We start from the raw sequence: 18,478 nt of genomic DNA, 5'->3' as shown, positions 1-18,478 counted from the left end.
AAGGCTGGCCTTGCACTTGCAATCCTCCCACTTTAGCCTCCAGAGTCACTGGGATTATATGTGTACACTACCACATCTAGCTAGATATGTTACTTTTAAAATGGGAACAAAATGGTAACCTGGGGAATGAAAAATCCCAAATATAACACAATAATAGGGTGTCAAAGTATGGAACTCACCGGGAGTTATTATAATGACTATTACACGCTCGGGCCATTAGCACCACAATAATTGGTCGAAAGGCTTTTCCTTTTCCATCAAAGTAGTACTCAGACATTTCCTTAAGTTCTGTTGTAGATATGAGCAGTTCCTGAAATAAAGATTCTTTGCATCAATAAGACATTTTAATTGTACAATAAAGTCAACAGCATCTATTTTTACAAAACTTTGATTCAATTTCAGTATGTCTCCTTCAATTAAGAAAGTGAACACTCAGCTGGACAAGGCTTTGACACTGTATGGACACAAACCTGGATGCCCTGTGGGCTGGAACGCAAACGATGCCTGGCTCAGCCCCAACTGGTCTCCTGCACTGCTAACTGCCTCAGGGATAATATCAGATACCAGGATGCGGCAGCAGATTAGAGGGAGCACTGAGTGGCCCAGGAACTTTGGGCTAGTAACAGCTGGAGAGAGAAAGAAACAGGGGCTGGTAGGTAGCTTGGAAGATGGAGGAAAGAAGAGAATGTCAGGGGAGTGTGGGAGCCTATGAAGCAGGTAAGGGGCATGTGGATGCTGCATATCAAGAAAAGGAAGACAGACAAGATGGTGGGCAAAAAGAAGCAGACGTCAGAAAGTCTGGCTGGGCCTATATTTAGCAGAAGATATTTCAAAGGTTCATAAAGGAAGTATAAGGCATAGTTTGCCTAACTGCAAGCAGCTTCACATTGTGTTAGGGAGACATTTTAAAAATATGAACCATGTAATGGACAATACAGGAGTAACCTCAGCAATGCTGTACATGAAATACATTAAAAGTTCAGAGAAGAAGAGATTAATGAGGGTTAGAAAACCCAAATATTTCATGGAGGAGATAAGCTTTGACTTGGATTAGGACTAGTAGGGTTTTGATTTGTAAAGAGGAGAGAAGGCCTTCCAGATCTTCCATGGGTGTGTATCTGTCCTGCTCAAGGGTGCATTGGACTGAATCAGAGCTTATCTCCTGGAAACAGTAGGACCCAGGGGAATGCAATACTGTAGGCCTGTCACTAATTCATTAGATTACTGATTCAGTGCCAAACACTGTAATAAAGGCAAAGGTCAGAAAGATAAGCAAGACAGTCCTTGCCAACGAGGAGCCCAGGTTCTGTTTATTTATTTATTTATTTATTTTTTAGAGAGAGAGAGAGAGAGAGAGAGAATTTCAATATTTATTTTTTAGTTTTTGGCGGACACAACATCTTTGTTTGTATGTGGTGCTGAGGATCGAACCCGGGCCGCACACATGCCAGGCGAGCACGCTACTGCTTGAGCCACATCCCCAGCCTGAGCCCAGGTTCTAGATGGAGAGAAGTAAACCAGTAATAGTCATCAATACCTTACAATGTGATGAGTACTTTCATCAAGGTAAGCACCATCATTCTGGGAAAACACGGGGAGCCTCTGGCTCAGGCTGAGATAGGGAAGACAACAGCAAGAAAGGACATGAGATATGGGGGTGACCTGACCTGAGGGAGTGGGGACTGAAGGTAAGAAACAAACTAGAAGGGCATGTGGGGGAAGGAAAGGAACAACTTGAGAATCTTTCCTGCATTCCTAGGTGGTATTATCAGTGACCAGGGACACAAGGAGACAAAATAGTTTGTGAGGGAAAAGGAGAGTTTAAAAAATGTTAAGTTAGACTCAGTCATGGATACTTTTTTTTTTTTTCTTCCAGCACTGCAAGGGAAAAAAAAGGGAGAACTGCTGGAAGACTGTGAGAACCTGTGGTTGGAAGTTTGGAGGATAAGTGGAGAACTTTGGGCCAGGAAGCTGACAAGGGGTACGTGAAGATTTCTGAGCACCATTTAATTTATTTTATTTTCCTATGGACACAGAGGCCAGGCAATGGTTTGGGCCATGGTTTACTCTGGCATGGGACACTATGAGAGGCCCAGAAGGACAGGCCTACCATAAATTAAAATCCATGCACTGGTCAGAATCTTAGAATTCACCTGAGGTCAGGATCCACTGAAAGTTTATAGGAAAAAGAGTTAAATGAAGAAAGCAATATTTAGGGTAGTTAATGATGATATTCAGAATTAGGAAAGATAGTCATAGGAATCACTGAGAGGTGATAGATATGAAAAGGAAAGGTTAGATAATTTACTACACATCTTTATGCTCCCTGTACCATTTTTTTTTTCAGTTTCTAAACTCTGAACTCTGCAATAATGCCTTTCTGAACAATAACATGTATTTTTACATCCATATTTTTTTTTATTTTTATTTTTAACATCCATATTTTTTTCTTAAAGAGAGAGAGAGTTTTTTTAATATTTATTTTTTTAGTTTTCGGTGGACACAACATCTTTATTTTATTTTTATGTGGTGCTGAGGATCGAACCCAGTGCCCCACGCATGCCAGGAGAGCACGCTACCACTGAGCCACATCCCCAGCCCCTGCATCCTCCATATTGCCCAGAACTGGGTTGTAATGTGGATTTTGCTCAAGTAATATTTGAAGCCTGATGTACGCAAGTAAAAAGTTTGCAATGGCATTATACATATATGAAGACCTGCACTGTTTTTCAAAATTGTAAAACTACTAAGTTCCAGTAAACTAAAACATACTTCATAGCATAATCAAAAAAACTTACCTTTCTAATGTCCTCATACAGACCTTTCAAGTCCCTCCAACCAAGTTTAAAGGGATCGGTGTATTTCTCACCACTCTGTGTTTTACTACAACAGCACACTGCTGGTGTCATGTGATGAAACCTGGGAAAAGGAAACATGCACGCGACTTCACTTCAAATTAAGTATTATATGCATGTCTAGCAATAGATCATTTTTATAAACAGGACCTTGAGAATTGACAATAACAAAGAATAACTAAGCTATGTTCATTGTGTTCTGGGTTGAGTTAAAATTTTATTATATTTCTATTTTTTGAAAAGGCAGAAATCATGTAAAGCACTTAACTATCATTAAATTTGTTGTCTTAGTCAACCATAATTAAGTACAGAAATTTACTGGCAACATAGTATTTTTAGTAGTTCAATACGAATTATAAACTTACCGTGACATAGTATATACACTTGGAAAGGCAGACGTTAAACTCTTCAGAAGACTAAAACACGGCATCTAGAAAATAAAAGTGTCAAGAAATTTGTAAGAATCATATCCTGGAAAACTTGTTTATAGCACTACTGGATAATAACCGCCCCCAATAATTCATAATAAATATAATCTATATCTTTTAAAAAAATTTTTGTTTGTCAATGGACCCTTATTTTATTTATCTATGTGCGGTGCTGAGATTCGAAACCAATTCCTGACACATGCTAAACAAGTGCTCTACCACTGAGCCATAACCCCAGCCCCAATCTATATCTTTTAATCATCCACTTACAGGTAATTGGAAACTTTAGAAAAAGGACAATTTTAAAAGTTTCCTTTCCTTATTACAAAAGCAGTACTTTTACAAAAAATATAAATAAGAGCAGAAAATTTTTAAAAACCTATAAATTCTTAAAGGTCCCAAAAGTATCACCTGAGATGGCAAAAAGGTAAAAGATTTCAATATTAAGGAAGGTATTTACATTTACATAAATTGTCTATTTTAAGTTATAATATATTTTGAAAATGATGCTTCTGGATAAAAAAATGTTAAAAAAAAAGAAACCAAAAAAAACCCAACAATGGGTTGCAGGTATAGTTCTGTGGTGGAGTTAACAATGAACCCAAGCAGCACATTCAATATTAACTTAATCAGAGATCTAAAAAAATTCTGAGGTAGTAACAAATACTACTTCTAATAATTACTGAGCACACTATTATAGGCTAGAAATATTGTGATAGGCACGAGGGACTTAAGATATGGATTTTTTAGTCTTGAATTCAGGGATTTTAGCACTTTGAAGGCAAATGCCAATAATCCCAGTAGAGGCTAAGGCAGGAAGATTTTAAGTTCGAGGTCAATGTGGGCAACTTAGCAAGACCTTCACTCAACTTTTTTGTTCAGTCTTCATGGGTAATTAATTCATAGAATTTCAATTACTTTATTATGATACTTATAAATAGAACTTCTTAAAGAGGAGGATGGGCTAGGTGGCACACACTTGTAATCCCAGCAACTCAGGAGGCTGAGGCAAGAGTATTAAAAGTTTGAGGTCAGTCTCAGGTACTTAGCGAGAACCTGTTTCAAAACATAAAAAGAACTGGGAATTTTTATAGAGGGGAAAAAAAAACCTGGGTTGAATGTTCAGTACCCAAAAGAAAAAAAGAAGAGGAGGAGGAACAACTATTTAGTTTGAGATTAACTTGGAGTTAAGGATTAAAATTACAGTTAATTCCTAATAATTGTTAATAGCATAGTGTTTGGGGGACAGAGCTTGATTCAAATCCCCAAATTTCCTGGCCATGTTACTTTGTGACACTTTTCTAATAAAAACCACCCATGGAGAGATGCTGAGATTAGAGAGTACAGTGTATGGATAGCACTTAGCTCAGAATCTAGTAGATAATATATTTATTTTTAAATGTTTTATGATGCTGGGATGAAACCCAGGGCCTCGTGCATGCTAAGTAAACCCTCTACCACTGAGCTACATCCCTAGCTCCACAAGAAACATTTAATACTGCATTTATTCCATCAAGTTGTGTTCTGCTTTAGGAGTACCTTACAGCAATGTTTTCCAAAGGGAAATTCAAAGTTCTCAGAAGAGCAATAAGGTATTAAAAGGAAGCTGCAAAACTACTGCTGAAGCACACTGCTAGTACTAATGACGGTTCTTTTCCATTCCCTCTCCAACACTTACTCTCCCTGAAAGTCAACCTTTCCTCTTATGAATTCACTTTTCTAAAATAAGAGAAAATGATTGATGAGAATCAAAGACACATTGACAAGTGATTTGGCATGATCAAATGCACACTGGCTTGTATCCCACTGCAAGATTTGTTAATAATATTTGTGGAGAGTAAGGAGAATATACAAACATTAAGAAGTAACAGCACTGTGTTGAAGAGCCAAATGTGGCTTAATTATTGTTGCTCTGTCCCTGAGATCCATTAGGCCCTGAAAGACTTGAAATAACCAAAGTACACATGCCTGAAGTAGACACCTGAATGCTAATCTGTTAATTTATAGTGAGAAATATTATTTTCACATGAACCAGAAATACACAGGTTGGCATCATCGGTACTGTCCCTCCTTGTGGCCCAGGAGGTAAATATGGAAGCCATGAAGCAGATTCTCTTTTTATGGCTAACCCTGCTTAGTGAGCACAAAGTAATAAAAAGGTAAACTTCAAAGAAAGAAGTATTAGCCAGGCATGGTGGCACATGCCTATAATCCCAGCTATTCAGAAGGCTGAGGCAAGGAGATCAAATTCGGGGCTGGCCTCAGCAACTTAGTGAGATCTTGTCTTAAAAAATAAAAAGAAGGGGCTGGGGATGTGGCTCAAGCGGTAGCACGCTCGCCTGGCATACGTGAGGCCCAGGTTCGATCCTCAGCACCACATACAATCAGTGTCCGCCGAAAACTAAAAAATAAATATTAAAAATTCTCAAAAAATAAAAAAAAGAAAAAAATAAAAAGAAAAAAAATTAAGAAGTATCTAGTGGCATTACATGGTGTATACATCTATCTTCAAACAAGGTCATGGTCTTCAGAGCTAGAAAAATCTGAAGTCCAGGTAAGACAGCACTTACGTTCCCCTAAGTCTTCTCCCATTTTCTACACCCCATATATAGTATTCCTTTTTTACCTGTCTAGGTTGTCTTCAAGCCCAGTTGCCTTCCTTTTCCAAACATTTTTTTAGATAATGTGTGATATGCATCCACTTTGGTACAAAGTAGACATTTGTGAATGCTACATATTTCATGCTAGTAAATAAATGGTGTTTGATGAGTACATGGATAAATGAAATGTACCAAATCTGAATACAAACTGAATCCTAAATTCAAATAAAAAGTGGTGGGGGGACTGGGGACGTGGCTCAAGTGGTAATGCATTGGCCTGGCATGCATGGGGTGCTGGGTTCAATCCTCAGCACCACATAAAAATAAAAAAAATATATGGGTGTGTGTTCACTGAAAAGTAAATATTAAAAAACTCTCTCTTTCTCCCTTCTCTCTCTCTCCTTAAAAAAAAAAAAAAGTGGTGGGGACTTTGCAAATGCAAGGTGAACACTTGTACAATTACTGGGTGACTGGATAAGTCTTTAAAAAGTCAGTGCCTAGATATGCTTACAGTATGGGCCTAAGTGGTGGCACCCTGAGAATGAGTCACTACAAAGTGATTGACAGAGCCATAAGAACAGGTTTATAACTCCTAAATTGACCAGAATATTAAAAAAAAAAGAAAGAAAGAAATTGGACCCAACACAGCAGGAGACAGCCTCAAGGAATCATCTTATTGCTGAGACTCTGGCTTTACTTCAAGAAGCTGCCATGAGATTTCAAAGACTCAAAGTTCTCTCTCCTTCTAAAGTCCTTCTAGCTCCATGCAGATGTGCGCTTCCAGCGAAGCCCTTACCTATGGAACCACTTAAGTTCAGGCCCAGACAGCATCAAACCTGCCTGCTCCCTAAGACCCTTTCCATGCAACTACTCCAAGGTCAATTTGATCCTCTATCTTGGAGAATGAGACAGGAATCCCTTTTGCTTTAAAAAAGTCTGTCCTCCTGGAGCCGGTTCTAAGGCGCAAAGGGATTGAGGCCACTGTCCTCCAGGAATTTCCTCTTCGTCCACACCACAGACAATCTGATGGCTCCTGAGTCTCCCGGGGTGGGGGGGGCAGGCTCCTCACCACTTGACCCCCACTCCCCAACCAACCGGTTGTCACAGCTCCCGAGTCCCGGGACACCCCTACCTCAAGCGAACACACAGCTCGGTCCCACCAGGGAAGCCCGCTACCCCGGTGTCCCACTCCAGGGCGACCCCGGGCCCCTGGCCTCGGCGCACGTGCTCCTCGTTCCCATTCATTCCGCAGCGCCGCTGTCATTGGCGCCGTGACCTCTGCGCCCGACTGGGACACGCGCCTCCCGGCCTCACCTGCGCGAGGGCGTCGGAAGCGGCGCGCGGCCCGGGCGGCCCAGCGTGGCCGGGGGAGCCGGGCCCGGGGCTCCGCGTCGCCGGCCTCCAGGAGCAGCCGCGCCGCCACCGCCACCAGCGCGAGGCCATGGTCCGAGTCTGAAAGTCGCGGCCGGGCGGCAGCTCCGCCTCTGGCCCCGCGGCCCTCCTCCGGGGACCCGGAGCCGGAAACCTGGCACAGGAAGCGCTTGGGCCCCGCCCGGCCTCCCCCTCCCGCTCCTCGGGGGCTCGTTTTTCCGGCTCTCCGCGGCCGGACAGCCGGCGGGGAAGGCCCGGCGTCCTGGGGAGGAGGCGGCCAGCCCTGGGGCCACCAAGCCTGGCCTCCTGCGGGACGAGCACTGTGTTCCCATCCCTTCCCCGGAGCCGCTCGGGAGACGGCCGGTCACTCCAAAATGTACCTTTGGTGGCCCAGCTGTTGGCAAGAAATAGCACAGTGCTCCGGACTCGGCAGCCACGAAAGTCTCGCTCTGCGTATTTTGGCAGAAATATGATTCAGAGCACAGGGTTCTGGTTCTGTGGCCTACCCCGGAGACCACAGTTCCCCCTTCTGCTTCTCTTGAGGGTGACCTGCCACGCTGTCGTGGGTTGCCTTTTACAATCTGCTGCAGAAGGAAGTGTCGACCTTCTGCCACTTTCCAGTAACAAGTCCAACCACGTTCAGGGCTACTGTGAAACAGAAGCTAAATTGGCCCTCTCTCTCGACTTTTGGACTCTCTCCTCTGAAAATCTAATAGGTATAGTTTGACATCTTGCTCACATCTGGATATATCGAGTCCCGCGCTTGCGGGTACTGAGGCTGCATACTTTTAAAACATATTTGGTAATGTCAAAATTTACTTGTATCCAGCTCAGGAAGTACTGAGAATGCACGGGACTGGGGCCTAAAGATCTACTTTCCTTAGCTCTATTGTCAGATCTGTTCTGCTGTTGAGGCAGCATGTTAATAACAGAAATCTGATACAATTAAACATTCAAACACAGCGTCAAAAGAGAAAGTGTAAGCATCCAGGATACTAAAAAGAAATGCTTTCCTCAAAGTTCACTGTTGGGAAGAAATAGACCAGTAAAATAGGTAATTGCAATTCTCTGATATGTATTTTTTTTTTCTTACTCTGAAAAACACTTGCATGAAAGAGTGTAATAGCCCTAGAGCTGAGCACATTAATTTTATATTTATCTTAAAAGTAAAAAAAAAATTACTGAATAAAAATATTATAGAAAGGAACCTATCAAAATAAACCAATTTTGTCTCATTTTTCCCCAGTCTTGAAGAATAGTATATAAAAACATGTAAAGTGCTTTACAAGTAAAAATTGTTAATATGCACATATGGCTTATCTTGATGGAGATTAAGTTTATGTTAAACATCCGACAGGCATAATTTACCAAAGTCAAGTGTAGTTTCACATGCTTTTATTGTACTTGGAAATCCTTTATTAATATACTATCATTTGCCCTTTTTTACAGATAAGGAAAGTTGCAGAGGAATTAAACTACTGTTGGCAAGTGTAGTACTCCACAATTCTGCCAGGCCATTTGCATTTAGAGATTGCTTGGCCAGATTATAACAAAAGTCCTCGCTATTAAGATGTTGTAATACCGCAAGTCTAAGTAAGGAAAACAGTTATAATTCATTAAGGCTTCCAACATTATTGTATGGCTCAACTCTTGAGGAACAACCACCTACCAATAGGACATGTAGAATTCAAAGGTAGTTCTGGTAGTTCTTTTGGCCCAACTAAGCCAACCATCAGTTTTGGTGGTCAAAAACTGAGCTGTGCAGGTAACTGCTAAAGAACAGACTTACATTGTGCAGAAATAATTTCTGTTTTTTGTTTGTTTGTTTGTTTTGTTTTTTTAACTGAGGCAAATGAAACTACCAGTACTTATGGATAAAAATGGATGAAGTGTTTCGTTGAAAGTATTTTCAAAGTTGTCATTTCAATGTTGGAACATTGGCTACACTTCAAGTCATTTTCTTGCCATATTAATGGCACTGTTCAAAACATTACCTAAGGCAGGTTTTATGACAAGGAGGGATTATAAACATAATACTGTGTGTTACCATTTTTTTTGTTTTGTTTTGTTTGGTTTGGTTTGGTACCAGGGATTGAACTCAGGGGGACTTAACCACTGAGCCACATTTCCAGCCCTTTCTTGTATTTTGTTTAGAGACAGGGTCTCCCTGAGTTGCTTCATGCCTCACTAAATTGCTGAGGCTGACTTTGAGATCCTCCTGCCGTAGCGTCCCAAGCTGCTGGGATTATAGGCGGGTACCATGTTGCCCAGCTGTTACCATGTTTTGATATATAGTACTGCATAAAACATCTCTTCCAGATGTTATTAGATAAAAGATCAATGGACTATCAACATGATTCTGGCAAGAGTATTTATTGAGAGAAAAAGTTCAAACAGTTTCACTGAAAGATTAGCAGATTGTTTTCCTCTGTGCCAGGTCCAAACCCAGAGCCTCTGCATGCTAGGCAAGTGCTGTACCATCCCCAGCCCTTCTCTGAGATTTTCAGTATGACAGATTATTCTATTTAAGTGTCACAGAGTGAGAGATCAGACTTCACTGTTCTATGGCCAGTGGTCACCTTGTCAAAATGTGCTCTATTTGGTACATATCATAACTGCTAATAGATCATTATATGTTGCTCATGCTTTATTAATATGTTAATGCATCATAAAGGAGAGTGCATTAATTATATGATTTAGTCAATTCACACTCAGGTTCTTCTGAAGGAAGAAAATAGACTGTTGAATTTTCTACTCTTGATTGTCAGGTTTTCTGAGATTATCTGTTTTTTTTGTGCGTGTTGGGGATTGAGCTACATCTCAGCTCCAAATCAACTATTTTTTGGTTAACTGCCACTTGCTCCCCCATAAGTCAACATGTACTTAAAGAAAAAATATAAAGAACTAACTCTGGGCCCTATTTTCCTGACTTTATTGCTCATGTGAGGAAGACAGAAACATTATTACTCTTATTGTTGTTACAAGAAGCATGTACTTCAGCTAGGCTTGGATGGAATAAATTGGAGTTATTCCAAACAGTTGAGCAAATTGTTCTTACACCACTCTTCTCTACTGATTTGAAGTATCCTTTTCTCTATATAAGAAATCCTTTTTATTCTGTTCACTTTTTTAAAATTTGTAAATAGGAAATTCTATTATAACATTTTCTCTATATAGGAAATTCTGTTATAACTTTGGGTTGTTTTTGTGCTTTTTATTTGAGTTCCATTGATCTTTGTTTTTATTTTTTGGACAAAAATACTTTTAGAATTAAAAAAAATTTTTTTTTTAGTTGTAGATGGACAAAATACCTTTATGTATTTATTTCTATATGGTGCTGAGGATTGAACTCACATGCAAGGCAAGCGCTCTACCACTGAGCTATGGCCCCAGCCCTAGAATATTTAATATGATAAGCAAACTAATTTCTCTTACTTAAAAACATCTCTCCTGTTTCTTTTTCCAGGTTTGCAATTTATCTGCTTCTTCTTCTTATTCTTCAAAAAAAAACTCCTACTATAATTTTTATTAGATTCCTATTTGTTTATTAAATAATTTGGTGACACATTTTGACTATAAGCTCTATCTGGAAACATTGATTTTTGTGCCCCTTAGTCTGATTGATTAATTGATTGATTGATTTATTTCATTGTGGTACTGGAGATTGAATCCAGGGCCTGGTACATGCTAGACAAGTAATGTACTGCTGAGCTATACCCCCTTTTCTTATGACTTTATTAACATGCTAACTCTCTTCTTCTATTTTTTGTTTTAATTGCTTTGGATTAGGAAAACAGATGAAGAATTTAAGAATTTTTCTAAAACAAGAATAAATACATTCTTGAGTATCCAAAGCAAGTTCAAAGCTCTCTTCCTTCACAGCTTCTTAAGTGTAGTACATGTGCTTTACTGCATGAACTTTATGAAACAGTTTGTCAGTTGCTTTTAGGAGCAATTTTAAACTTTTATCCTTCTGAGCAGGCATGAATCAAATGTTTCAGGGTTTATAGTGGGATCCAGAGCAAGTTTGTACATTTAGTAAACCATGTGTTGCCTGATATATATATATGTGTGTGTGTGTGTGTGTGTGTGTGTGTGTGTGTGTGTTTCTTTTGATTATTGTGAGTTTCCTAAGGACAGAATTCATATGATTAAGTGTATAATATATTTTGGTTATTTTGAGTTGACTAATGTAGTAATGCCACTCACCTTCATTTTATTTATTTTTATTACTTATAAACATGTTGTACATCCTTCTTGTCTCCCAAAATGAAAATCTTTATAGACTGTCTAGAATATGTGTCTTGTTTTAAACATTTTCCACTTCCCATCTTCTTGGACAGATCCATATATAGGTTGAGCATCCCTTATCTGAAATGTTTGGGACTAGGAGTAGTTCAGATTTTATAATTTTTTTCAGCTCTTAGAATGTTTGCATGTTCATGATGAAATACCTTTGGGATGGGACCCAAATCTAAATGCAAAATTCATTTATGTTTCATATGCCCTCATACGTGTTGTCTGAGACAATTCTATAAATATTTTTAGTGTGCCTGCATTTTAATTGTGACTGTCACATGAGATCAGATCTGGAATCATCTTGTAGCATCATGTAGGTGCTCAGAAAGTTTAGGATTTTGGATCTTCAGATTAGGGATGCTTACCCTGTACATAACGAGAATATTGGATAATGTTGAAAATGATAAAATAGTCTTCTGAATAAAAATATGAAGAAAATAGTGGTTTAAGTAGGCATTTTGAAGAACCATAGTTTTTCAAAAGAATATTAATGCTGTATATGCAACAAATGAGAACAATAAGAAGGGTTTTGTTTTGTTTTGTTTTGATAGCTGTGTTGCCAGTTGATCCTGTTCAGGAAAATTATGTTCGTAAAGTGAAAAACTGTATTTTTTCAATTGCCTTCCCTACTCCTTTCAAATCAAGAGTACTTCTTGCAGCAGTCTCAAAGGTTAGGCTTTATTTTTGTCTTACCACAAATACTTAGCTCACTAAAACATTTGTCTAAGAAAGTCTAAAAATTGTTCCGAGTTTTTATTGTTAATCTATTGATAACTTTTTATATTTAAAGCTCAGAAACCTGGAAAACATCATTCTTAGAGCTCACTTTTCAATACTTGTTCCTGGAGCATAGTATTCAGCTTCATCCTGAAGTTATCTTACAAGAAAGATATGCGTTTGTGGAAAAGAGGAAAATGAGTTAAATTTTTATTCTACATAACTTTTAGAAATTATCTCTAATAACAAATTCTAAATTGTTCTCTCATGATACAAATGTATTTGATATCAAAATAGGGCATTTACTTTTTTCTAGTTCTTTGAAAGAATACGTGCTAGGAAAAATATTATTTTTTTGATGCATCACAGGAAATCCATGAAAATTTTAGAACTGTCTCATAGAACTAATTTTCTGCAAATAGCATAAATAATCATAGAAAGTCTGGTATATCTCTTATAAAATGTAATGTATTTTTAGAAGAAGTCTATTCTTGTAATTTTCTTCTATTAGGTCTCTTTTCTTAAAAATTATTCAAAGATTACTTAGGTTTGTAAGAAGACTTTTTTTCTCTGCCTCAGGAAGTTCTAGAAGATATTTTGGATCTTGATTTATCTGTATCAGAAACGGATGATTTTATCCAGCTTGTAAGTGGTGGAAAGATAGTATCTGGATCTGTTCCATTGGCTCACCGATACGGTGGCCACCAGGTAAGAATACAACATCATTTCCTGTATGTAAATAGAAACATTTGGTTGAAATGCTATAAGTTATTTTAAATTATTTTCTCTAATATTATGATATTGAGGGTTCAACAAGATGTTTGTAGAAGAATGTCATCATAAGATGTATATGTTGGGGCTGGGGTTGGGCTCAGTGGTAGATCCCTTTCCTAGAACATAGGAGGCACTGGGTTTGATCTTCAGCACCACATAAAAATAAATAAATAAAATAAAGGTGTTGTGTCCACAATTAAAAATTAAAAAATTAGGGCTGGGGTTGTGGCTCAGTGGTAGAGCGCTTACCTTGCACGTGCGAGATCCTGGGTTCGATCCTCAGCACCACATAAAAATGAATAAATAAATAAACAAATGAAATAAAGCTGTTGTGTCCAACTACAACTAAAAAAAATAAAGAAAAATTTAAAAATTAAAAAAGATGCATACGTCATAAGCGAAAAACCTGAATACATAACCAAAGAATATAAAGAGAAAGCAAACAAGTATACGAAAAGATATTCAATGTCATATCATTAGGGACTTGCAAATTGGAACGAGATACCACTCCACACTTATTAGAATGGCAAAAAAAAAAAAATGCTAGTGAGGATGTGAAACAATAAAGACTCTCATTCATTGCTGTGGGAATGCAAAATAGTACAGTGACTTTAGAAGATAGCTTAGTAGTTTCTTTAAAAAGCTAAATTTACTTCTACCATACGATACAGCAGTTGTACTCCTTGGCATTTGAGTTGAAATGTGTTTAACTTTAGGTCCACACAAAAACATGCACATAGATTGCATAGTAGCTCTATTCATAATTGCTTAAACTTGGAAGCAACCCAGTTTTCCTTTAATAGATGAATGGATAAATAATCTATATTGCGTCCTCACAATGAAATAGTATTCTGCATTAAAAGGCATGGGGATGGGGATGGGGATGTGGCTCAAGTGGTAATGTGCTTGCCTGGCATGCGCGGGGCACTGGGTTCGATCCTCAGCACCACATAAAATAAAGATGTTGTGTCCACCGAAAACTGAAAAATAAATATTAAAAAATTCTCTCTCTCTCTCTTATCTCTCTCTCTCTCTCTCTTTAAAAAAAATAAGGCATGGGGAAACTTAAATGCATATTACTAAGTGAGCAAAGCCTATCTGAAAAAGTTATGCTCTCTATGATTCCAACTTTATGACACTCTGGAAAAGGCAAAATTATGGAGATAGTAAAAAGATTAGTGGTTGACGGGTTAGGAGGAGGAAGGGATGAATAAGCAGAGCATGAAGGACTATTAAATCAATTGAATTATTATTTGTGATATTATAAATGGTGGCTACACATCATTACAGATTTGTCCAAACCCATGGAAAATATGGCACCAAGAATGAATTCTAAACTATGGACTTTGGACAATAGTGAGATGCCAATGTGTATCATTGTGGTGGAGGATGTTGGTAATAGAGAGGATACACATGGAGTGTGTATGGAAAAGCCCTGTACTTTCCTAATTTTGCTGTCAGACTAAAATTTCTCTGAAAAATAAAGTATTTTAAAAGGGGGATTATGGGAGAGAAGCTAGAGCCTGACCTTTTTAAATAGGGGGTGGAGGATAGTTCAGTGGTAGGTTGCCTAGCATTTGCCAGGACCTGGGTCTGATTCCTAGTATCACAAAAACAAACAAACAGAAAAACTTAAAAAACGAAGCTTTAAAAAATGGAATTGAGAAAACTGGGGCAACACAAATATAAAATTCACATGAATTTTTGCTAGAGAACTTGGTGCAATATTGGCAAGGGATTTAAGCAAAGCCAAGTAGCACAATGTGTCAGTATAAAAGTCTCAGGAGGACAAACATTATGATTTTGCCAGAGTAGCTGTAAATCAAAGTTGTAGAACTGCTAGAAAGACAATAAATAAGGAAATAAAGATTCATTGGAGGGTGTAATAGATGCTGTAGCAATAAGGAGATAATTAAGGCACACTGTAATAATGAAGCAAGATGTTGAGACAAGTTCAGGGCATGGTGTCTAAATAAGAACAGATAAAAAAATGCAGGACCAGTTGTTGAAATTTCTGTCATTTTCTGCAGGCTAAACAGAATGAAACGCTGCCTGTTTATTTAGGGGCTATTTTTGTAATGATGATTTTAATTAGGGAATAATTTTTAGAATCAGCAGTAACGTATAACAGTAATAGTGTAAGGATTAAATTAGGAAATTATGAAAAGTGCTTACATATGAACTTTTGGTACAGTAGTTATGAGATCAAGCTCTGGTATATTGGGTTAGTGAATTCCTTTCTTCTTCAAAGGCTCAGAAACTAAGAAGCAAGGTAACTGAAACCATTAGGATTGGAAAGGATTTTTTTAAAAATTTATATTTTAGTTATAGTTTGACACAATACCTTTATTTTTTAAATTTATTTTTATGCAGTGCTGAGGATCGAACCCAGGACTCACAGGTACTAAGAAAGCACTCTACTGCTGAGCCACAACCCCAGCCCAGAATTGGAGAGGATTTTGAGAGTCATCTGTGATAGACTTGCACCTCAGTTTTTTGATCTTGAAAGATCATTCCAGAAGCTGGGAGAAGTGGGCCAGCAAAGAAATCTGCCAAATTTAGTATGTCTACCATTTTGCAGACATACTACAGGGTTTGTTATTTTGTTTTCAAGGAATAACAGTGTTTTACTAAACTGTGTTTCTCAGTTGAGAAACTTCTGCACTAAATGATCCTTTGGTCTTTTCTAGCACTCAATGCAGAAATGTCAAGGTTCAAAAAGTAATCTTGTACAGATGAAATTTATTTGAAATTGTCTTATACCATTGCTCACATATATTGCCAAAGTACAAAAACAAAACTCAAGTTCTGTGGAGTTTCATTAAAGCATTCTTTTTGTGGGTTTTTCTTTTTTGTAGTATAATAGGTGGACTAGTAAATTAAACTTTTATCAATTTCATGTTAATGTTATAGATATTTGTTTATGTCTTTGCCACTCTGAACTTAGTTCAAATTTATTTCTCTTTTATTGATGGAAAACTAACTTCCTGGTATCCTGATTTCCTTCCTAGCACTGAATTAATAATTTTTTGTCCTTTCCACTCATGGAGTGGAATATACTTAAGTATCGTTCACTTTGGAACCTTTCCAGATAATGGTGAGAGCCTCTCACACTTATAGTCTTAATGGATACTCAAATTTTGTGGTGGTCTCTTCCTGGTGAGGATGACAAAATACTAGATGGATTTTTCTCAATTCTGGAACTTTAAGTATCATTTAAATATTCCATAGCTGTTTTTAGAACTCCCTGTGTGTTCTGGGAACTGTAATAGTGAATGAAATCTGTCTCTTTCCCTCAAATGGCTAGTAGTTTAGGGAAGATGATAGATAAATAACACACTTCAGGAACATCAAGGTAGTGATTCAGGCAAGTATAGGAGATACGGGAGCTTATAGGACCACTCTCTTAGTCCTGCAAAGTCAGAGATGACTCTGGTGGAGTAACGTATATGTTGAAAATGGAATGTTGTCTACATTAGCAAATGATTGTTGGCCATAATAATTATTACTGTCTTATGGACACTGGCAAATGTCAGACATTGTACAAGTTACTTCTCATATATTAGTGTTCATTCTAGCAGCGATATGACAAAGGTTAACCCATTTTATAGAAATGTAAGGTCAGTCTTGGGTTGAACAACCATAAATAAATTTTAACAAAAAAATTTAAGAATCCAAGTTCAGAACAATTTTTTTAGGTACAAGTATAATTATGATTTTGTATTGTAGACATATAATATAGGCATAGTCTGTTAATAAATTGCTCCTAGTTCTCTCTCTCTCTCTCTCTCTCTTTGTCACACACACACACACACACACACACACACACACGCTCAGGTATATATATTTTTGGTCCTGGGGATTGAACCCAGGGCCTTGTACATGCTAGGTAAGGGCTCTACCACTGAGCTACATGTGCAACCCTAGTTTATATTCTCTAACTAAATAAATCAGTTCTAAGTGTTCTACACCTAACAAATTTGATCTGAGTTCTAGATAATAGTAAAATAATCAATTTTTAAATGTTTTTATTAATGTGTTATAGTTTCATATAATAGTGGAGTTCATTTTGACATATTCATACTTGCATATAATATTTTCCCTTTCCCCTTCCCTTCCCTTGATCCCCTTCCTCTACTTTATTGGTCTTCCTTCTATTAATTTATTGTTTTTTAAATTGGTGCTTTATACACATACATAAAAATGAATTGCTTTAAATTTGTATTTTATTAAGTGAATTTCCCTTATTTTATTGATTGAATTTGTTACTTTAAAGTGTTATATTTCTAGAAATAGAATGACTTATTCTCAATTTTGACAAAATGACCTTGACTATAAAAATTACTATCAAAGCTTTAAAGATAATATGCATGAATAATTTTCCTTTCCCCTCTTAGTTTGGGATGTGGGCAGATCAGCTTGGAGATGGAAGAGCTCACCTTATTGGAACTTACATGAACAGGTACCACATATTTTCTTATATAATAGCTTATTTATTACATATTAACCTAAATCTTCTAATATGTAATTTTTTTTTGAAGACAGGGTGAAAAATGGGAGCTCCAGTTAAAAGGCTCAGGAAAGACCCCATATTCCCGGTATAGTTTGGTAATATGTTTAGAAATTTAAGTAAGAATTAATGTTGTCTTAATTACAAATGAAACTCATTTAAATTGTATTTCCTATAGAAATGGTGATGGTAGAGCAGTACTTCGTTCCTCGGTGAGAGAATTTCTGTGTAGTGAGGCTATGCACTACCTTGGAATTCCAACTAGTAGGGCTGTAAGGTAATTCCTTTTTCCTTCAAATAACTTTCAGGACTGCATCATATTATCTCCAGAAATGTATTAGGAAAATAGAGCAGATAAATCTCTGAGAATATGATCTCTTATAGTTTTTTGTCATTTAAGGTATTTCTTGATTGCAGATGAATTGTTGGATTCTGTTTGTTTCAGCCTGGTTGTAAGTGATGATGAAGTATGGCGAGATCAGTTCTACAATGGAAATATTATGAAAGAACGAGGTAACTGTTTTTAGAATACTTACAGAAAACTGAACTAAGTTCTTTAAGATCAACAGTTACTGGACATCTTTGTGGTCACCTTAAAAACAACCCATAGTTCTTCAAGATATAATTTTAGCATTGCAGTATCAGAATAGAGTAGCCTTTCCTGTATCCTTATATCACTAACCCATCCATTTCTGAGGCAAACATCTTGGAAGTGAACAAAAAATGTTTAGGAATAGCTGGGAAAAATGTCGCAAAGCCAATACAGGAAGGTTCTTACATTTCACTCCCAGGAGAGCCCCACAGATCTTTCCATGGAGCCTGATTTCTCTGATTTTATGTTCTCTACCAATAAGCTGAATTTTCTTTTTGTTTTGCATTTAGTAGTTTAGAAATAAAAACTAGAGAGTGGGTGAGAAAGTATGC

General features: G+C 37.5%; 2 protein-coding genes and 1 non-coding gene across 5 annotated transcripts in view; 1 reads left to right on the top strand and 2 right to left on the bottom strand.

Annotated features, from left to right (window-relative positions):
• The window catches only part of Pdss1 (decaprenyl diphosphate synthase subunit 1), a 35,877-nt gene extending 28,129 nt beyond the window's left edge, over positions 1 to 7,748 (bottom strand). The window contains exons 1-4 of one of the 3 annotated variants that reach the window (XM_046442292.2): positions 7,635 to 7,748; positions 3,221 to 3,285; positions 2,799 to 2,919; positions 180 to 310 (exon numbers count right to left, since the gene is read on the bottom strand). In XM_046442292.2, coding sequence (XP_046298248.1) covers positions 180 to 310; positions 2,799 to 2,919; positions 3,221 to 3,285 — 317 coding nt within the window. In that variant the 5' untranslated portion in view covers positions 7,635 to 7,748. The other 2 variants (XM_046442291.2, XM_046442290.1) reach the window with 2 other exon arrangements.
• On the bottom strand, positions 2,001 to 2,129 carry LOC124091389 (small nucleolar RNA SNORA42/SNORA80 family). Its single transcript, XR_006851348.1, has one exon. It is a non-coding gene; the product is annotated as a small nucleolar RNA SNORA42/SNORA80 family (small nucleolar RNA).
• Positions 7,325 to 18,478, top strand: part of LOC124091366 (protein adenylyltransferase SelO-like) — a 48,277-nt gene continuing 37,123 nt past the window's right edge. Inside the window, exons 1-8 of the mRNA XM_046442417.1 lie at positions 7,325 to 7,333; positions 7,418 to 7,970; positions 12,105 to 12,223; positions 12,850 to 12,978; positions 17,442 to 17,506; positions 17,586 to 17,642; positions 17,733 to 17,831; positions 18,000 to 18,067. Of these exons, the coding sequence (XP_046298373.1) occupies positions 7,325 to 7,333; positions 7,418 to 7,970; positions 12,105 to 12,223; positions 12,850 to 12,978; positions 17,442 to 17,506; positions 17,586 to 17,642; positions 17,733 to 17,831; positions 18,000 to 18,067 (1,099 nt within the window). The remainder of the gene's footprint in view (positions 7,334 to 7,417; positions 7,971 to 12,104; positions 12,224 to 12,849; positions 12,979 to 17,441; positions 17,507 to 17,585; positions 17,643 to 17,732; positions 17,832 to 17,999; positions 18,068 to 18,478) is intronic.

The sequence above is a fragment of the Marmota monax genome, unplaced genomic scaffold (assembly GCF_021218885.2).
Source record: "Marmota monax isolate L192 unplaced genomic scaffold, Marmota_monax_Labrador192_F-V1.1 WCK01_AAM20220418_F8-fsc00072, whole genome shotgun sequence".
Taxonomy (NCBI): domain Eukaryota; kingdom Metazoa; phylum Chordata; class Mammalia; order Rodentia; family Sciuridae; genus Marmota; species Marmota monax.
This window is presented reverse-complemented; position numbering and strand designations above follow the sequence as displayed.